At 55.5% G+C, this 17,715-nt stretch overlaps 1 protein-coding gene across 7 annotated transcripts in view; it reads left to right on the top strand.

Annotated features, from left to right (window-relative positions):
• Positions 1 to 5,243: 5,243 nt before the first annotated feature.
• Positions 5,244 to 17,715, top strand: part of CROCC (ciliary rootlet coiled-coil, rootletin) — a 40,590-nt gene continuing 28,118 nt past the window's right edge. Inside the window, exons 1-8 of one of the 7 annotated variants that reach the window (XM_037828392.1) lie at positions 5,244 to 5,323; positions 8,868 to 9,009; positions 10,175 to 10,329; positions 14,940 to 15,125; positions 15,222 to 15,305; positions 15,382 to 15,443; positions 15,562 to 15,727; positions 16,177 to 16,283. In XM_037828392.1, the coding sequence (XP_037684320.1) occupies positions 10,195 to 10,329; positions 14,940 to 15,125; positions 15,222 to 15,305; positions 15,382 to 15,443; positions 15,562 to 15,727; positions 16,177 to 16,283 (740 nt within the window). In that variant the 5' untranslated portion in view covers positions 5,244 to 5,323; positions 8,868 to 9,009; positions 10,175 to 10,194. Of the gene's footprint in view, positions 5,324 to 7,959; positions 8,354 to 8,867; positions 9,010 to 10,174; positions 10,330 to 14,939; positions 15,126 to 15,221; positions 15,306 to 15,381; positions 15,444 to 15,561; positions 15,728 to 16,176; positions 16,284 to 17,715 lie in introns of those variants that run through there. The other 6 variants (XM_037828390.1, XM_037828389.1, XM_037828393.1 and 3 more) reach the window with 6 other exon arrangements.

The following is a 17,715-nucleotide window of genomic DNA, read 5'->3' as shown; positions in this document are numbered from 1 at the left end:
GCCACAGGGTTGGTGTCTCCAGGCAACCCCCAGTAAAACAGACCAGACATCTCTTAAGTTAAAGCCATGACTGGAGCTTACAAATTGGTGGGGTTAGCAGCAGGGGTGGATAAAATAGATGGTAGGAGATGGGCTTTGAGTTTGGGGTTTCTGAGACATGAGCTGCTTTTGTTCAATGGGAGGATTTGGATATACTGAGAGGTGTGGCAGACAATCATAAGGTGCTCCCACCCCCCGTCCCCACCTTCTCATGCCCTTGTTTAGCCCCCTCGCCTTGAATGTGGGCTGGACCTGTGACTTCTAACCAATAGAATACAACAAAGATGATGGGTTGTCACTTCCGTGATCATGTTCCCTGAACTTGCAGCGTGTCTCACTGAGAATCTCCCTTGCTGGCTCTGAAGAAGCAAGCTGCCTTGTGGTGAGCTGGCCTAGAGGGTCACATGGCAAGGAGCTGCGGGCGGCCTCCAGCCCAAAGTCAGCAAGAAACGGGCCCTTAGGGCTGGCAGTCTGCAGGGAACCAGATGCTGCCAACAACCACATGAGCCTGAAGCAGATCTTCCTCCAGTTAGGCCTTCAGATGAGCCCCCGGTCCTGGCTTAAAACACCGCATTGCTGCTTTGTGGAGGGCCCAGCTAAGCTGCGTCCAGACTCCTGGCCCACAGAAACAGCTAATAACTGCGTGTTGCATTAAGCCACTAAGTTTGTGGTAATGTTGCTATGCAGCAATAGATATTTGAGAGGTAAGCAAAGGGTAGTTGCGGTAGAAATCAGTGTGGGAAAGAGATTCTGGACAGATTTACTGCTCTTTGGCCTTGGGAGGTCACTCCACGTGCCCCTTTGAGCCTTACTTTCTCCTCCTTTACGATGATAGTAGCTATTGCTTACGTAGTGCTGAGCCTGTGCTAGGCCTGTTCTATGCACTTGGCTCTATGAGGTGGACACTCATCCGTATTTTATAAATGATAAGACTGCGGCACAGGGAAACGATGTAATTTGCCCAAAGCACCTAGTTGGCAAGTGGCAGAGCTGGATACTGAATGCAAGCAGTCTGGCTCCAGCATCCATGCTTTCAGTCAGGCTGATTGCCTCTTGAGAGGTGCTGCCTACAGGGCCCGGCATCTAGGACCTGCTAAATACATGGGCGTTCTCATCTGTATTAGTTTGCTAGGGCCGTTTTAACAATTACTACAGACTAGTTGCTTAAACAACAGGAATTTATTCTCTCACAGTTTGGGAAGTTAGAAGTCCAAAATCAAAGTGTTGGCAGAATCAGGCTTTCTCCAAAGTGGTGATGGTGGCAATCCGTAACTCGATCTCTACCTCTGTCAGTTTGCTGTCTGTCCCTGTGTGTCTCTTACTCCTGTGTACAAATTTCCTCTGCTTATAAGGACTAGTCATGTTGGATTAAAGCCTACCCTGATTTCAGCTTGACCTCACCTTAACTAATAACATCTTCAAAGATCCTATTTATAAATAGGTTCACACCAACAAGACCAGAGGTTAGGACTTGAATGTGTCTTTGTGGAAGACACGATTGAATCCATTATACCATCCCTTCTATATCAACTAAGAAAGTCATAATACGGCACATATCGAATCACAGGCCACGGGGTGAGGCTTTATTCCACAGGTGATTGGAAGACACTGAAGTGCACGATGCACACAGTAGGCACTCAATAGACCTTGATTTCTCTGAGCAGGGAGTGATGTGAAGATCCAATGCTCTGCGGCAGAGTGAACCAAGCAAGGAGGAGATGACAACCAGCTTTTCCCCACTACAACATGACTGCAGACAGACACTTTAATATTTTTTTTTGATCACAGATACAATGCAGTTAAATTTGAAAACAGAAAAACACAAAGAATGTTATAATCATCTGTAATACCATTTGTCATAGCAAAAGATTGGGAATAGCCTTTGTCTATATTTAATTGTTGCTGAGTAACAAATCACCCCAAACTTGGCTTAAAGCAGCACACATTTACCATCTCACTTTCTGTGGGTCAGGCAGCTGGTCCTCTGTCTCAGGGTCTCTCATGAGCTGTGATCACTGTTGGCCAAGGCTGAAGTGTCATCTTAGGGCCAGATGGGGAAAAGATCCCTGTGGAGCTCACTCATGTGGTTGTTGACAGGATTCAGTTGCTTGTGGGGTTTTGGGCTTAAGGCCTCACTTCCTTGTTGGTTGTTGGCTTGAGGTCACCCTCAGTTTCTATGGACCTCTCCATAGCTCACAACTGGCAGCTTCCTTTGTCAAAGAGCAAGACAGCATGCCAGCAAGATGGGGCAAAGCCCTATTCCTAGAAGTGACATCTATCACCTTGGCTGTATTCTGTTGGTAACAAACAAGTTACAGGTCTGGCCCTACTCAAGGGGAGGTGATTACCCGAGAGGGTGGATATCAGGAGGCGGGGATTGTTGATGGCCCTTTTATAAGTCTGCCTACTATAATGGCTGTCTATAAAGGATAAATTCAGACACATCCATAAAGTGGAATACTAGATCCCTGGGAAAACAAAGAATGAAAAACTATATGTTGATAGGGAATGATTACTAAGCCATATTCAGGGCAATCAGCAAGGTGCAGACCAAAGGGGATATATAATATACTCTTTCGCATGAAAAATGGCAAGGGAAAATGTATATACTTGTAGATAAACATAAAATATCTCTGAAAAGATATGCAAGAAAGCACTGGTTGCCTTTGGAGGGTGGGGGTGGAACTGGGTGGCTGGGAGACAGGATGAAAGGGACACTTACTTTCGCTATATAATTTTCTGTACTATTTCAATTTTGAACCATGTAAAATACCATCCTTTCAAAGAAAGAAAATCTGCATTTAAAAGAGCACCTGTCATCTACACCAAGAGATAGCCACAGTTAACAATTTAGTGCCTTTTCTTCCCATCTCCCATCTTTTCCTTATGCGTATATGTAGAGTTTATTTTTCTTTTACAAAGATGAACTTATTCTGTACTACTGATCTGCATCCCTTCATTAATGTAGCCGTTTCTCCGACTGTTAAACGTTCTTCTGTAACATTTGGAATGATTTCATGGTATTCCATTATATGGCCAACCCATGATTTGTATAAACCGTCCTCTATTGCTGGACATTAAGTTTTTCTAACTTCCTGTTATTGAAGCCAGACATTTTAGAAAGACTTTCCAAGTTAGCCTTCAGATAGTCAGCGAATCCAGTTAAACAGAACGCCCATCCTCTAAGCTTCCTGGTTAATGTGGTTTTGCTGATGGTGAGCAGAGTCCAATCTAGTCTACCATCAGGATTTGGCAGGTGACTGGCCCTAGCAACTTGGGGGTGGTAACTCTGGCCACTTGTTTCCCAGTTACCTGAGTTGCAGATTTAAAACCCTCCATGAGGAGCAGGTGAGCACCTGGCACAACTCTCTTTTGGCCTTGGGGTCCCTGGCTGGGCACCACCTGGTGATGGAGCAGGGTGACCAGTGAGTGGCAGCCCTGGGATTCAAATGACCACAGGCCAGGGTGAGCCACACTGTGCCATGGAGTCAGCACAGCAGGGGACCCAGCCTCTTTGACAGAGAGGGGAGCTGGAGGTCTCCTAAGGAGACTTTGTAAGTATATGCCTAGCTGCCTATGGGCTTTGGGGGCAGGAGGGTCAAGTAGAGAGGAGCTATGTTTGTTGTCCCACCCAAAATCTTAAGTGAGGCAGCATGGTATAGAGGAAAGAGCCTGGGATTGGAAGCCACTGAACTTTCTGTTGTGTGTCCTTGGGCAAGTGACTCAACCTCTCTGGGCCTGTCTCATCTGTAAAATGGAGATAACCTTAGGACCTGCTCCACAGAAATGTTCACAGAGGACTGTGGACAGAATGAGAAAACGTAAGCAGCAGCAGCCAGCACAGGCCACCTGGGAGGTGCAGGTACCCACCATCAAGAGAGATCTGGTGCAGAGGGAGCAGCAGGGAGGGGGACCTGCAACCAGACACTGGTGCTCCAAGGAGTGGGCGAGGTCCCGGAGTGAGGACCCCCGGGAACAGACAGGATCACAATTGGACTGGGGAAGCTATGTGCTTGTCAGGGTCAGGGTAGGGTGCTGGCAGGTCTGGAGACTCCAGATGGGGCAGCATCAGCTCTCCTTCTGCCGTTCAGGGGGTCCTCAGGGGAACTTTGCCCTTCTCCTCCCAACTTCAGCCTCCTCTTCACCCCAACCTCCAAAGATTGCCCCATTCTCTCTTGACCCCTTGTCTCCAGCCCTGTCCCAGGCCACAACCTTTCCTGCACCCCTGAACTTCCCCTGAGTGTGTCAGAGCCTGAGGGGCACACTGGTGTCCTTTAGCCCAGGGTCCCTCAGATGTTACAACCAGGTTCCCCTTTGATAAAAAAATTCACACTTATTCCCTTCTACCATCTGGGAAATGTACAAGCATCAGCTCCAGCCTGCTAGTTTTTCTTTCTGGGTATTTATTGTTTTCCAAATATTAAAGCACAAAAATAAACATGCTTTTCCAAACAAAGCACACCCCTCCTCAGTCCTGGAGGTTCAGGCCACCTCCTCCTTTGCATATGAAGGATTTGATCCCATGCCTTCAAGGCCCAGTGAGGGGAAGAGTGTAACCTACTTCAGTGCAAATGGGCAGCAAACCTTGCCGGGCTCTTTAGTCCTGAAGGCACAGTTTCCTCCATGCTCTTGCTCCAGTCCCTTTTAGGGGACTCACATAAGCTTGTGAGAAGAGATGGGGTTCCACCATTTTTAGGTGCACAGGTTGCACAAAAATTAGGACAACAAAGACACTCTCCCCAACATGTCTAATAAATGAAGCTTCAATAGGGCTGCTATGGGATCTGAGGGCCGGGCAGGGAATCCCCCTCTCTGGTTGGGTCCTTATCTGAGGGCAGTTCAGGGATTTAATGCCAGGCAGAGACCGAGCCCGGCAGCGCGACTCCTCGCAGCGGGGCCCGGTTTCCAATCCTGCGCTGCCGCCTTGCAGCTGCGTGACCTTGGGCGCCTGGCTTAACTTCCAGTTTCCCGTTTATGCAAAAGGACCTAATAATCCCTCTCTGCTGGGATGTCCAGAGCAGTAAATGCGATTGTGCATGAAAGGCACAGCGCTGGGTTCCCAGTTAACAGCTTAATAACGGTGCCCGCAGGAGCCTCACTCCTGCCCGGCCCCGCCCCCGGCCCCGGGGGCGCGCCCTCCGACCCGGGCGACGCGGGAACGCGGGCGGTGCCGGCGTGGTTTCCGCCCTCCCGCTCCCCTTCCCGCGCCGAGAGCTCCTGGCCCCGCCCAGCCCGACCCGCTCGGCCTCGGCGGCGGCGGCGGAGGCGGCGACAGCGCGCGGAGGTAAGGGGCCAGGGCCGCGCGCACGGGATGTGGCGCGCGCTCCCGGCGGGAGGAGGCGGCGGGGCGCGCTCAGGCGCAGGACGCGGGGCTGAGGTTGCGGCGCGCGCCGGCGGCGGGAAACGAGCCCGCGCGTGGGGGGTGGGGGCTGGAGCCGCCGTCCCCGGGGACCCCTGGGGGCGCTCAGGACTCGCTCGGCGTCCTCCCGCCGCTGCCGGCCCGACGTCTGCCTTCCGTCCTGCCCCAGATCCGGGCCAGATTCTCGCGGCCTGGGGTGAGCCGGCGAGGCCGGGGCCTGGCCGGGCGCAGCGGCCTGCAGAGGCCGGACAAAATCCGCCCCGCTCCGGGGTCCCTGCTCCACGGGGCCGCGGCTGCCGTGGGAGGCCTTTCCCAACTGTGAGAGCTGCAGATTCTTTACTGAGGCTTTCTCTGTGCCAGGCACGGCCTGCCCAACTCGCGTGGGATGTGTTTCATCTTCATTACAGCCCCGCTGAGTTGAAAGTACGTCCATTTTATAGATGAGGAAACTGAGGCCCAGTGTGGTTCATTGAGTTGCCCAAGATGGTACAGCCAGCAGGAGCCTGTGCTCTGAGAAGCTGTGCAGGGATTTCGGCTTTTCGCCCCTTGGGTTCCCAAAATGGGGCCTGAGGCCCCCTGTGCGGGTCAGTCTGAGTTGCTCCTTGGTGATTTTTATGCAAACCTAAGTGAGGACCGGGTTCTGGGCAGATGCGTGTCCGCTTGGGGACTACAATAGCCAGGAATGGAGACCAGGCAGTCAGGTGGTGAAGCTCTAACACCCAGTCCTTTCCTATGAGGAATCCGATCATTTTTTCAAGAATTCGATGTAAGCTGCAGATGTGAGAAAAGCATACATACATACAAAGTTTAGATGTGGATTCTTGGGATCTATGACACCCAGTAGGACTCTAGGAGGAGAACTTTGGGGGTTGGTATCACCCAGTGCCCTGGTGCCCACATCCTGCCTCCTTCCCCCATCCCTTAGGGCACTGGCTGGAGGGAGGCTCAGAATAATTCAGTTCATTTCACCAAGCACATTAGCTTCCCCACCCCACCCCCCACTACAAAGCTGGGTTCCCAAGGGTGGAGGCACAAGCCGAGGGGTGTTGGCGCCCCCTCCCCTGTGGTCAGGAGTGTGTAGCCTGTCAGGGGGTTCTGGAGGCTATCTGGGAATGGAGGGGTCCCTCAGTTGTGTGGTAGTTGCTCTCTGCCCCTGGCCATGTTCAGTTTCACTTAAATGGGGCCTTGGTTGCCATGGCAACTTGGGGGGCTCATCTCCTTGTCCTGGTGTGCCCTGTTTCCTGTTTTCCATTTCTTGATCTGCAGGGGACAGTTTCCCCGGTTTGGGGTGGGGGGGGTGGGGCAGGGAGAGATGTGCATGCAAGCAGCGCCTGCTGCATTCCTGGGGCTGACCTGGACACACCGGTAGAGCCCTGGGGTGCAAATGGCCCAGCCCTGCCCTTGAGGCATTGTTAGGGGGCTGCACAGCCCAGTGACTTGGGCTTTGGTCTCCCCACTTCCCAGCAGCATGTCCCCGTGGATAGGTAGGAGTCCCAACCTCTCTGAGCCTCAAATTTCTCATCTGGAAACGGGTGGAGGCAAGGATTTAATGAGAAGAGGTGATTATACCCCTCTGGGGCGTAGCACGTAGTAGGTGCTGGGTGAGTGTTATCACAGTGATTGCCCTTGGGGACAAGAGGCAGGCCTGTGGGGGCAGGAGGTGGGCATGGGTGGGTCCAGAAGGCTGGGAACAGGCTGGGGGTGCTTCCTGGGAAAGAGTAGGCAAAGGTGCAGCAGCAAAAGATGCTGAGGGAGCCCTGAGGGCTGAGGGGTGGCTAGAGCCCCACGCGTGATGCTGAGGAAGATGGAAACTCCCGTTCACCCACCACTCACCACACACTGGTTCTAAGCCCCTTGCACCTGGCAACTCATTTAATCCTCACAATAACCCTGTGTGGTAGGTGCTGTTGTTCCCAATTTATAGATGAGAAAACTGAGGCTCAGAGAGGAAACTTGTCCTCGATCATAGTGCCAACGGCGGGCAGAGCTGGGTCTCAGGATGTGACCCCTGACCTGGCCCCAATTCAGGGACATGTGGGCCTGACCACTAAGCCCCTTAGCGTCCTTGCCACTGGGAAGGGACAGCAGACAGAGGTGGGTGGACCTCGGAGCCCCTGGGCCCTGGGGGATAGGGACTGTGCATTTGAGATTTTCAAAGGAAGGAAATCAGTATTTATCAAATGTTCACTCTGTGCCCGGCCCATGCCCTATGCTGGTGATGCACACATGACACTTTGTTTAATTCCCCAGACAACTCCAAGAGGGGGGCCAGTATTACCACAGCTTTCTTGAGGACACTAACACTCAGAGAGGCAAAGCCATTTTCCCAGCGGCACACAGCCAGTCAGGGTGCGGTGCCCTGCCTGGTTTTGGGTGATACCACAGCTCGTGTTCTTTGTTCTGCACCTGATGTGGGAAAACGTCCCAGCACCCTGTCAATCTCACATTCTTAGCAACCCACGTGACCCTAGTTCTGGGTCAGTGAAGATGGTTCCCCAGACCTGGGACTCTGGCCTTTCCCTGGGTGCTGACCCCACCCCTGGGGCTTGGAGGACTCCAGAACCCAGCAGTCCGCCAAGAGTAGAGAGTGAGGGGATGGGGTCCTCACCTCCGGTACCCTCCCTTCCCTCCATTCTTCTGTGTCTCCACTCTCTTCCCCTCTCCTCCCCTCTCTCTTTTTTTATCCTCTTTCCTCCCTCCCCTTCTCTCCCCTCCCCTCCTCCTCCCCTCCGCCCCCCACCCGCTCCTCCCACCTCCCTGGTCACATGGGGCACCACCGGATTTAAGCCTAATCTGCCCAGTGCTCTGCAGAGTGGTGGCTGAGGGGCTGGAGGGCTGAGCTAGCCTCCGGGACCCAGGAGAAGGGGCAAGAGGGGTGCCTAACCCCTCCCCCCAATGAGCTGGGGGCTGGAGGGGTCGCTGGAGACCCAGTTGGCGCTGGAGACGGTTATCCAGGTGGGTCCTGGGGGTGGGGGTGCACACCCTGTCCAGGACAGGGCACACAGACCTAGCAGGAGTGGGGGAGGGTGAGTGCATCTTGGGGGTCGAGGGGTGGGAGAGGCTGTGGTGGGTGTGGGATGCTCAGGGGTCCTGGCTCACAACTTCTGGGCTCAGCTGCTGTGGCCCCTCCTTATCCCATGCCCTGGGGGATGCGCCTACTTCCAGATTTTAGGGTGAAGAGCACAGGGTCCACCTTCTGGGCCAGCGCTGGATTGGAGCCTCCAACGCTCTGTGCTGCCCCCCAACCCCATGGTGTTCGTGGGGTGTTTTGGCCCCTTCTCTGGCCCATGAGGTGGGGGGCTCATGAAACTCCCCTCCCTGGGGCTATTTGCTGATTCTAACCCCCAGGCTTTTCTCCAACTTGGAGATTTCCTGAGAGGGTCTCCTGGGCACCCACATCTTGGGTGGCAGGACTTTGCCCATCTCCTGGGAGCCCAGGCCCCCACAGACCCCGTTTCTCTCCCCACAGAGGTTGGAGAACAGTGTCCTCGGGCTGGGCCAGGAGAAGGGCCTGACGGTGCAGGACCCGGCCCAGGACTCTCAGCCCGTCCGCCTGCCCGCCCGCATCCGAGAGGTTATCACCCGCAGCCTCTGCCAGCCCGAGAGCCCAGGTACCACCTCCCCATTCCACCTCTTCTCACCTCCTCCTCAGCAGCCAGGAATGATCATCATAACTCTACTTTCATTTCTTGAATACTTACTTTGAGTCAGGCACAACCCTCTGATGGAAGGACCCATTTTACAGATGGGGAAATAGAGGCTCAGAGTGGCAGTTTCATTTGCCCAGACTTGCTTTCCATGTGATGCAGCAAAAGGGAAGGGCTTAGCATCCCCTCCCTGCTTGCCTGTAGCCTGCCATGATGACTCGAACCCCAAACCCGTATTCCCTCCCAGGGAAGGTGTGAGTTGACTGAACTGGAGGTTACAGGGAGAGGGCAGCTCAGCTCAGACCAGGGCTTTGCAGATGTCCGTGGGGCAGCAGGGGACTGCTGGGCCCCTGCTTTTCCTGGTGGGCATCCCACCCCACCTTACCGTGTGGTCTGACGGTCTGAGCTGGCATGTTTGCAGCTCGCACTCCTTGATGGTGTTTTCGGTGCTCTGCTCGCTGCTGGGCTAGGGACAGGCCCTCTCCTCGGGAGGACCAGAGATGTTAGAGCCCCTGGGGGCCCCAGACGGGGAGACACTTAGAGTACCTTGCAGGCCGTGGCTGCCTGGAGCCCCTGACCCGTGTCCTGAGTGGGAGAGGAGCTCACAGGAGGGGGCACCTCTGCTTTTCCCTCTACTCTTTCTTTTCCTCCTCTTCTTCTTCCTCCTTCTTCCTCACAACTTGACTTGCACGACCTTGAGCCCCAACTTCAGAAGTTACCTAAAGGCCTTTTCCTGAGTGAGGCTTTCCTACTTGCCTGGCAGGGTCTGGGTACTTACTTTATAGTACCGGGCACACCCACTTTACAGATCAGGAAAACTGAGGCCCAAAGAAGCAGAGTAAATGGAGAAGGAAGGAACTAGGACTCACGGCCTCTCCGAGCCTCTCTCTTGCGCGCCCTGGGCCTGCTGGGGCCACTCTTCGGCAGTAGTAGTGTCCACTTTTAGTCTGGCTCTGGGCCTCTCCCTGCTCACCCTCCTGCCCCTCAGCTCTGTCCACACAGCCTGCGGCTGTGCCCCCTCCCACCCAGGCTGCCCCCAGGGTCAGCCTTCCTGTCCCAAGTGCTGGGTGGGGCGTCTGTCCCCCTGGAGCCAGCAGAAGATCAACCCTGTGCCTGTCCTCCTTGCCAGCCCTGCTGCCGGCCACGGAGATGGCGTCGCTGCTGTCGCTGCAGGAGGAGAACCGGCTACTGCAGCAAGAGCTGTCCCGCGTGGAGGACCTGCTGGCCCAGAGCCGCGCCGATCGCGACGAGCTCGCCATCAAGTACAACGCCATCAGCGAGAGGGTGGGTGCTGCCTGGGGCCCAGAAGGTGGGACCCTTGAGTCAGGCCAGCCTGGGTTCAAATCCTGCCTCTTCCAACTTGAATGGCCTCAAGCAAATCCCTTCCTCTCTCTGAGCCTCTTTTGAGCCGTGGGGATGGTGTTCGACATGGATTAAAGGGATAATGGAATAAAGCCCTTGGCATAGAAGTGTTCCATTCCTGTCTGTCCTGGGCCTGCTTGGGGTTAGGGGACACAGAGAACAAGACCCTTCCTTAGAGACCCCTCCTGCCCCTCCGGGTCTCTCTGGGCCCTGGGTGTCAGGCAGTGGCTGGGTGCTGGCACAGGCTGGGTCCTCAGGCCCATCCGGGTGCCAGAGCCAGCCAGGGAGGGAAGGAGAAGCTGGTCCTGTCCCTGAGCCCAGGCAGAACTCCCATCCCCTGGGACTGTGCTGCAGAGCCCTGGGGGCCCGGCACCCAGGGCAGGAGGTTGGTATGGACCCAGCTAGGACTGCATTATTTTCTGGGTGTGCTGAATCCTTTGGGCCCCCAGGTTCTTAGGAGGTGTCCCTGGGGAGTTGATGGCAGCCAAAAGTTGGTGAATGAGCTGCACGAGGAAGCAATGCGTGTGTGCCGAGGGGAGACGTGTGAGTAGTGATGACTGTTTATTGAGAGCCTGTTACGTGCCAGGCACATGCTAGGGGCTTTTTGTTTAGTGTACCAACCACCCTGTTAAGGCCAGGACCCAGGTCTCCCATCTCCCAGCCCAGGGCTCTGCATTGCAGTTTTGCTTCCTGGGTGTGGGAAGAGACACTGGGCTGAGAGTTCCCATGGGGCAGTTGTCCCCAGGAAAGCTGGAAGGGACCTCAGACATCAACTAGTGTGGCCCTTTCATGTTACAGATGGGGAGATCGAGGCCTAGGAGGGTCAGGTCCTGGCTCAGGGTCCCCTGAGTGGTGGTGGCAGAGCCAAGTTTGGCCCCTGGACCCTTGAGCTGGGCCTGCCCACGCTGGGGCTTGTGCGCTGTGTTGGGAAGGGCTGTGCATTTCTGTGCCTGGCTTTGGGGTGTAACCCGCCTCCTGGTGTCTGCCTGCCTGGATAAGCTTCTGACTTGTTGCAACTTGCTGAGGAGTGGGTGGGGGGCCTGTGGGGGCCCCTAGCATTCACTATGAAGACATGTTTTTCCCAGGGTTTGCAGGGGGTGTGGCCTGCGTCCTGCACTGTTGGTGGTGACAGGGGACCTGAGCCAGCCCCCTCCTGATTTAGTCCTCTCTTCTTTTGGCCCCTGGTACAGTGCCAGGGCCCCCAGGAGCTGCCTCTCAAATGCCAATCTCTGACTGACAGTGAGACTAGCACTGCCCTTCCTGGGTGGTGGGAGTTGGCAGTGCCCATCTCTGCTCAGACACAGCTGCTGGGGGCTGGGGCTGCAGCAAGGGGGATCTGCGATCATCTGGAAAACTCCCTCAGGAGGCCCCAGAATCACATGCTGAAGGGACCTGGTGTCAGAACTGTCCTCTGTCCGAGATGGTTTGAGCAAGGCCCCACCTGGGGACAGAGATAGGATGAGAAGGACCACAAGGGCCTTTCCCAGGGGCGGGTCCACAGAGAACATCAAAGCCAGGGCAAGACCTTATTATAGATGGGGAAACTGAGGCCCAGAGAGGGCACTTGCTAGGTCCCAGGGCAGTGGTGGAACTGGGCTGAGGGCCTGGGTGGCCTGGCCTTGACCCTCTGCTGTCCCGTGGCATTCTCCCTTATGCCCCCTTGTCCCTGGGCTTGAAGAGGGCAAGGCCTGCCCCTGTGGCCACAACCGTTGTGTGGGGGTCTGGATTGGGGGACAGTCAGTAAGGTGGTTCTGACCCATTACACCCCACAGTATCCCTCGGGTGGGAAGTGGAGGCGAGGTGAGGATCTGGGTACTGTTGACTGCCTGCAGGGAAACTGAGGCAGAGGTTCCCAGAGGCCACCTCCCAGGACTGGGATAGGACCTCAGGGTCCCTGTGGCAGTCCACCCCCTTGTTCCTGTCCCGGAGGAGCAGGTGTGGGGCGTGGCAGCTGGGAATGGGAAGGAGGGGGAGGCCGCATCCCCCTTGGGTCTGGAGGACAGACCCCCTGGGCTACCCCCAGTGTCCATGGCAACCTGGGCCCAGTGAATTGAAGGCAGAACTAGGCGGCCTGTTGCTAGTGGAGACAGTAAACTTCTTGCATCCCTGGCTTGGTGGCAGCCTCCTTCCCTTTTGAATTTCAAGTAAAATTGAAAGGCTGTTTTGTGGGGGGTGAGGTTTGTGGAAAGGGCTGAGGTGTGGCGGGGAGCGGCCTGGGCCTGGCTCGGCGCCTGGGGGAGGGGGTGCACTGCCTGGCCTCTTCCTGACCCTGACTCAGGCACAGAAGCAAATAGCACCGGGGTTCACACAGATGTGCAAAACACACCCAACACAGATGCACGCAGACTGACGCAAGCAGACCCCACACGGATACCCACAGAAACACAAGGCCACCCCATGAAACAGGCAGATTCAAGAACGTGCCCCATACAACCCACCCCCACGGTCACACCCCCACAACTACACAGGGACGCACAGAACACGTCGCCACAATGAACAGTCACACTGCATAATGCAGGCGGCACAATGCACCGTCTCACAGAGGCACGCAGACAGCAAAAGGCGTACAACTCAGCACAGACCCACTATCGGACCCACAAAGGCACACACAGATGCGCACAGACAACAGACACACCTCGAGCCCAGACCCACCCCCTTACATTCACACACACACCTCCCTCCTGTGCAGATGTATGAACTTGTACACACACACATGCTGTGATACACAGAGACGAACCTAACCCCTGCCCTCAACACAGACCCACAACCACCGATGCCCACCTCATCCAGACACGCAACGTTGTCGACATGCACAACCTGGATGGGCCTTGAAAACATTATGCCGATTGAAATAAATTAGCCACAGAAGGACAGAGAGTGTATGATTCCACTTAGACGAAGTTTCTGCATTAGACAAATTCTTGGAGGCAGAAAGTAGATTGGAGGTCACTGGGGTTGGGGAGAGGGGGAAGGGGGAGGTGTTGCTGAGGGGAGCAGAGCTTCTCTTTGGGGTGATGAAGAAGTTTTGCTAATGGATGGTGGTGACAGCTGCACAACATCGTAAACATAATGAATACCACTGGCAACCACTTAAAAATGGCAAATTTTATGCTACGTATAGTTATAACAAAATTTTTAAAAACCCCAAAAGAACAATACATGCTCCTAGCTCTAGAGGATCGCCATTTTAGATTAAGAAAATTTGAGTGTAAAATTTTGGCATTTATCAGTAAAACTAAACCCTGGGTTGAGCGGGTAGAGATGAGGTTGTCCCAACCTCTTTCGCCTGTTCATTGAGCGACTTTTAGTTGCATGGGGTCGACACGAGCCTGGAGGGCTGCTGTCCCTATCGCTAACCTGCCCGGGCCCCAGGTGAGTGCAGGTGAGGGCGGCTGCCCTTCCCGTTAGCTTCCCGGTGACCTGCGTGGCCCTGTGTGGAGGGCGTGGTGGGCGTGTGACGTGCCACCCTGGCTGCAGCCAGCCAGGCTCTGGGAGGTGGATGACGAGATGGGGGGGCCAGCCTGCCCCTTGGGTCTCCCTGGGCTGTGTCACCCGCACTCCTCCGCTCAGGCCTCCCCATCCTCAGCTACCTCCTCCCTCACCTCCCCGAACATCTGGTGCTCTGGGGGGAGATGGAGAGTTCCATGGTGGGGGTGGGGGTGGGGGGGACACCTGGGCAGGGCAGAGGCTCACCTCACAGCCAGCGCCAGGCAGGTGTCCCGTCTGGGTCCCCAGGAGTCTGGTGGTGAAGGGGCTGCCTGGGCTTCTCCCGAGCTATGAGAGAGGGGGAAACAGGCTGTGCCTCAGCCCCAATCCCAGGCAGCTGGGGACTGAGAGGACGTTAGCAAACACTGTTGTTTATTAGAGCATTTGTGTGCGTTTTTTGCAAAGCTTCCTTCTGTATATATAAGTGGAGTGTGCAGCGAGTGCAGCTCACCTGTGCCAGCCCAGGGGATGTTTTAAACGGCACGTGTGCAACATGTGTGTGTCTCTATTTGCTCAGATAGGCATGGTGCCTGGTTGCCTCTGTTTTGAAGTTCACTTATGTTGTGCCATTCATTCATCATCTCAACAAATATTTCCTGAGCATGAGTCACCGTCACTATTCTAGGAACAGAGATGCAATGGGAGCAGAAGCCCAGGCTTTCCTGAACTCACCGGGGGATGAGGCGTGGGGGGTGGGACATGAATCTAATAATCATAAACCACAACAGGGTTGAGAGTTCTGGAGGTGAGCACAGGGTGCACGAGGGCCTCTAGGCTTACACCCAGATGCATCTGTGTATCTATGTATGTGGGCCCACCTGTGCATGTCCCTGCATGCCCCACCTGTGTCCCCGTATGCCGGGTCTCTGGGTCCATGTATGGTTGCTTTAGCCTGTGCATGCATGCATGTGCTTGGGTGCACCGGGTGCACGTTCACGCAGCCTGCAAGGCATTGTGGGTCTGGGTTCCGCCTGGCGCCCCTTGTGGGGGCCTGTGCCTGCCTTCCCCGGAGGCCCAGGACTCTCACCCAGGGCCCTTCCCTGCAGCTGGAGCAGGCTGTGCGGCTGGAGTCTGGGGAGCTGGAAACGCAGGAGCCCACGGGGCTGGCCCAGCAGAGTGTGGAGCTGCGGCGGCAGCTGCAGGAGGAGCAGGCCTCCTACCGGCGCAAGCTGCAGGCCTACCAGGAGGGCCAGCAGCGGCAGGCCCAGCTCGTGCAGCGGCTGCAGGCCAAGGTCAGGGCCACCAACTCCTGCGCCTGCCCGCCCATGTGCTCACTTTGCCCCACCCCTACCCCAGGAGCTAACCACCCACTCCCTACCCACCCCCAGATCCTCCAGTACAAGAAGAAGTGCACAGAGCTGGAGCAGCAGCTGCTGGAGAGAACCACGGAGCTGGAACAGCAGCGGCTGAGAGTGGGTGCCAGGGTGGGGCAGGGGCAGGCAGGTCCCTCCGTGTGCCCTACATGATGCTCCCGCTTCTCCCATTCAGGATGCTGAGCACAGCCAAGCCCTGGAGAGCGCCCTCATCCGGCTGCAGGAGGAGCAGCAGAGGTGGGTGCGCAGTAGGGGCGGGCGACTGGCTGGCAGGGGGACCTCCCCGGGCACACATGCCCACTGGGTCTGGGGAGAGACTAGGGTGACCCCCCCCAACCCCCTTTTCCCCTCCCAGGAGCTCCAGCCTGGCCCAGGTGAACGCTATGCTCCGAGAGCAGCTGGACCAGGCGGGCTCGGCCAACCAGGCTCTGAGCGAGGACATCCGCAAGGTGACCAGCGACTGGAGCCGCAGCCGCGAGGAGCTGGAGCAGCGGGAGGCGGCCTGGAGGCGTGAGGAGGAGGTGGGCTTTGCGGGCTGGGGGTGGACCCCCGAGGACTCCGAGGTCTGGAGAGGGAGGGGCTGGGCCCTAGGCAGGTGAGGACGTTAGGGAAGGTAAATCGTTGTCACCATAGCTGGCCAATTTTATTAGCACATCCCATGTGCCAGGCAGGCATTTTCCCTTTTATTCCTCACGATAACCATAGATAGCAGGTGCTGTTGTTTTCCCATTTTAAAGAGAGGTTAAGTTACCTGTCCCAGGCCATGCAGCTGGGTTGCAAACCTGGATCCGCAGCACTTTCTGCCCTTCGTGGAAACACAGTTTGTGGCAGTGCTGACACACAGCTCTGTACCCAGGACTGAGCTGGCCGCGGGAAGACCCAGTCCTTGGGTGACGGTGCCTCCCAGGGCTGTCGGAGGTGGGGGGTATTAGGGCCCAGAGCCCCTCACTCAACCGTGTCTTCCCTCCAGTCCTTCAATGCCTACTTCAGCAATGAGCACAGCCGTCTGCTCCTCCTCTGGAGGCAGGTGGTGGGTGTCCGGCGGCTGGTGAACGAGGTGAAGATGTACACCGAGAGGTGAGGCCTAGCTGCAGAGGGGGCAGTATGGGGGGAGCTGCAGTGGCTGCCACCCTACCCTGTACGCTGAACTTACCATCAGCTCCACTCAGGAACCAGAGCAGGTGCCTGCTGTGTGCCAGGCTCTGTGCAGATACAGAGGCGACTTGTCAGAATTCACAATGACCCCAATCATGGCAATTGGCATTTACTGGGGTTTGCCCCAGGCCAGGCTCTTTATACACTTTGTCTCCTACCCTGTGAGGTAGGAGCAGTCATAACATCCTGTTTTACAAATGAGGACATCGAGGCTCAGAGGGCTGCGTGACCGTCCCAAGGCCACACAGCTGTAAATTAGTAGCTGCGTCAGGATTGGAACCCAAGACCATCTGATTCTGGAGCTCCTGCTTTTCATCCACTGCACCCCCTGGCTTCTGCTCCCAGGGACCTCTCCATCTCTAGTGATGAGAAGACATAGACACCCCACCCCCCCATTCTAGTCTGGGGAAGTGAGTGGTCAGAGATATGAAAGTGGAGCAGAGAGAATGTGCCAGAAACTCAGGAGGGTTGGGGGTGGGGGGTCAGAAAAACCTGACCCTCATGGAGGAGGTAGAATTTTCACTGCACCTGGATGGACGGGCAGGATTCTAAATGGCAGAGCTGAAGGCACTCCAGGCAGAGGGAACAGCACAGACAATGGCTTGGAGGCAGGGGAAAGTGGCAGCCAGTGGGGGTGGAGCGAAGGGCAGGTGAAGGGCAGGTCAAATGGGAGAGGAGGGCCTTGTGGGTCAGCCTGAGCAGGGGAGCTAGGTCCTGCTTGGCCTCTGAGCAAGGAGCGCTGACAATGGCGTGGATGGGCAGCTGGACAGCAGGGTCAGGCAAGGCTGGTGGGGAGAGCCCAGAAGCAGGGAAATCATTTTGTCTCCTTTTTTCCATTAAACTTTTTTGAAATTAATAATATTTTAAAAATGTCATCAACTTTTCATTCAGGGTTGGAATTTCCAGTTGACACATACATGTCATAGATGGTTTTGCTTCACTATCTTTACAGTTTGTTTGAATCAGGATCCATAGATGGTTGATATGTCTTCTAAGTCTCTTTTAATCTACCCTCCTTTCCCCCCCTTCTTTTCCTCTTAAAATTTATTTGTTGAGGAAACTGGGACAGTTGTCCTTTGAGATTCCTAGTCTGGATTTTGCTGGCTGCATTCCTGTGGTGTCATTTAGTATGTTCCTCTGTCCCCTGTATTTCTTATAAGTTGGACATTGACTCTAAGGCTTGTCCAGATTCAGATTCAGGTTTTTTTTTTTTTCAGTTTGTTTGTTTTGGGGGAAGGGCAAGGCGCCCTCAAAAGTGGTGTCTGTTCTTCCATCAGGAGGCGATTTACACCTGGTAGCTTTTCTTTTTATGATGTTCACATGCCCTCGAATCTCTGCGCCAAGTTCAGACATT

The sequence above is a fragment of the Choloepus didactylus genome, chromosome 2, assembly GCF_015220235.1.
Source record: "Choloepus didactylus isolate mChoDid1 chromosome 2, mChoDid1.pri, whole genome shotgun sequence".
Taxonomy (NCBI): domain Eukaryota; kingdom Metazoa; phylum Chordata; class Mammalia; order Pilosa; family Megalonychidae; genus Choloepus; species Choloepus didactylus.
The sequence above is the reverse complement of the archived record's forward strand: the minus strand, read 5'-3'. Positions and strand labels throughout refer to the sequence as shown.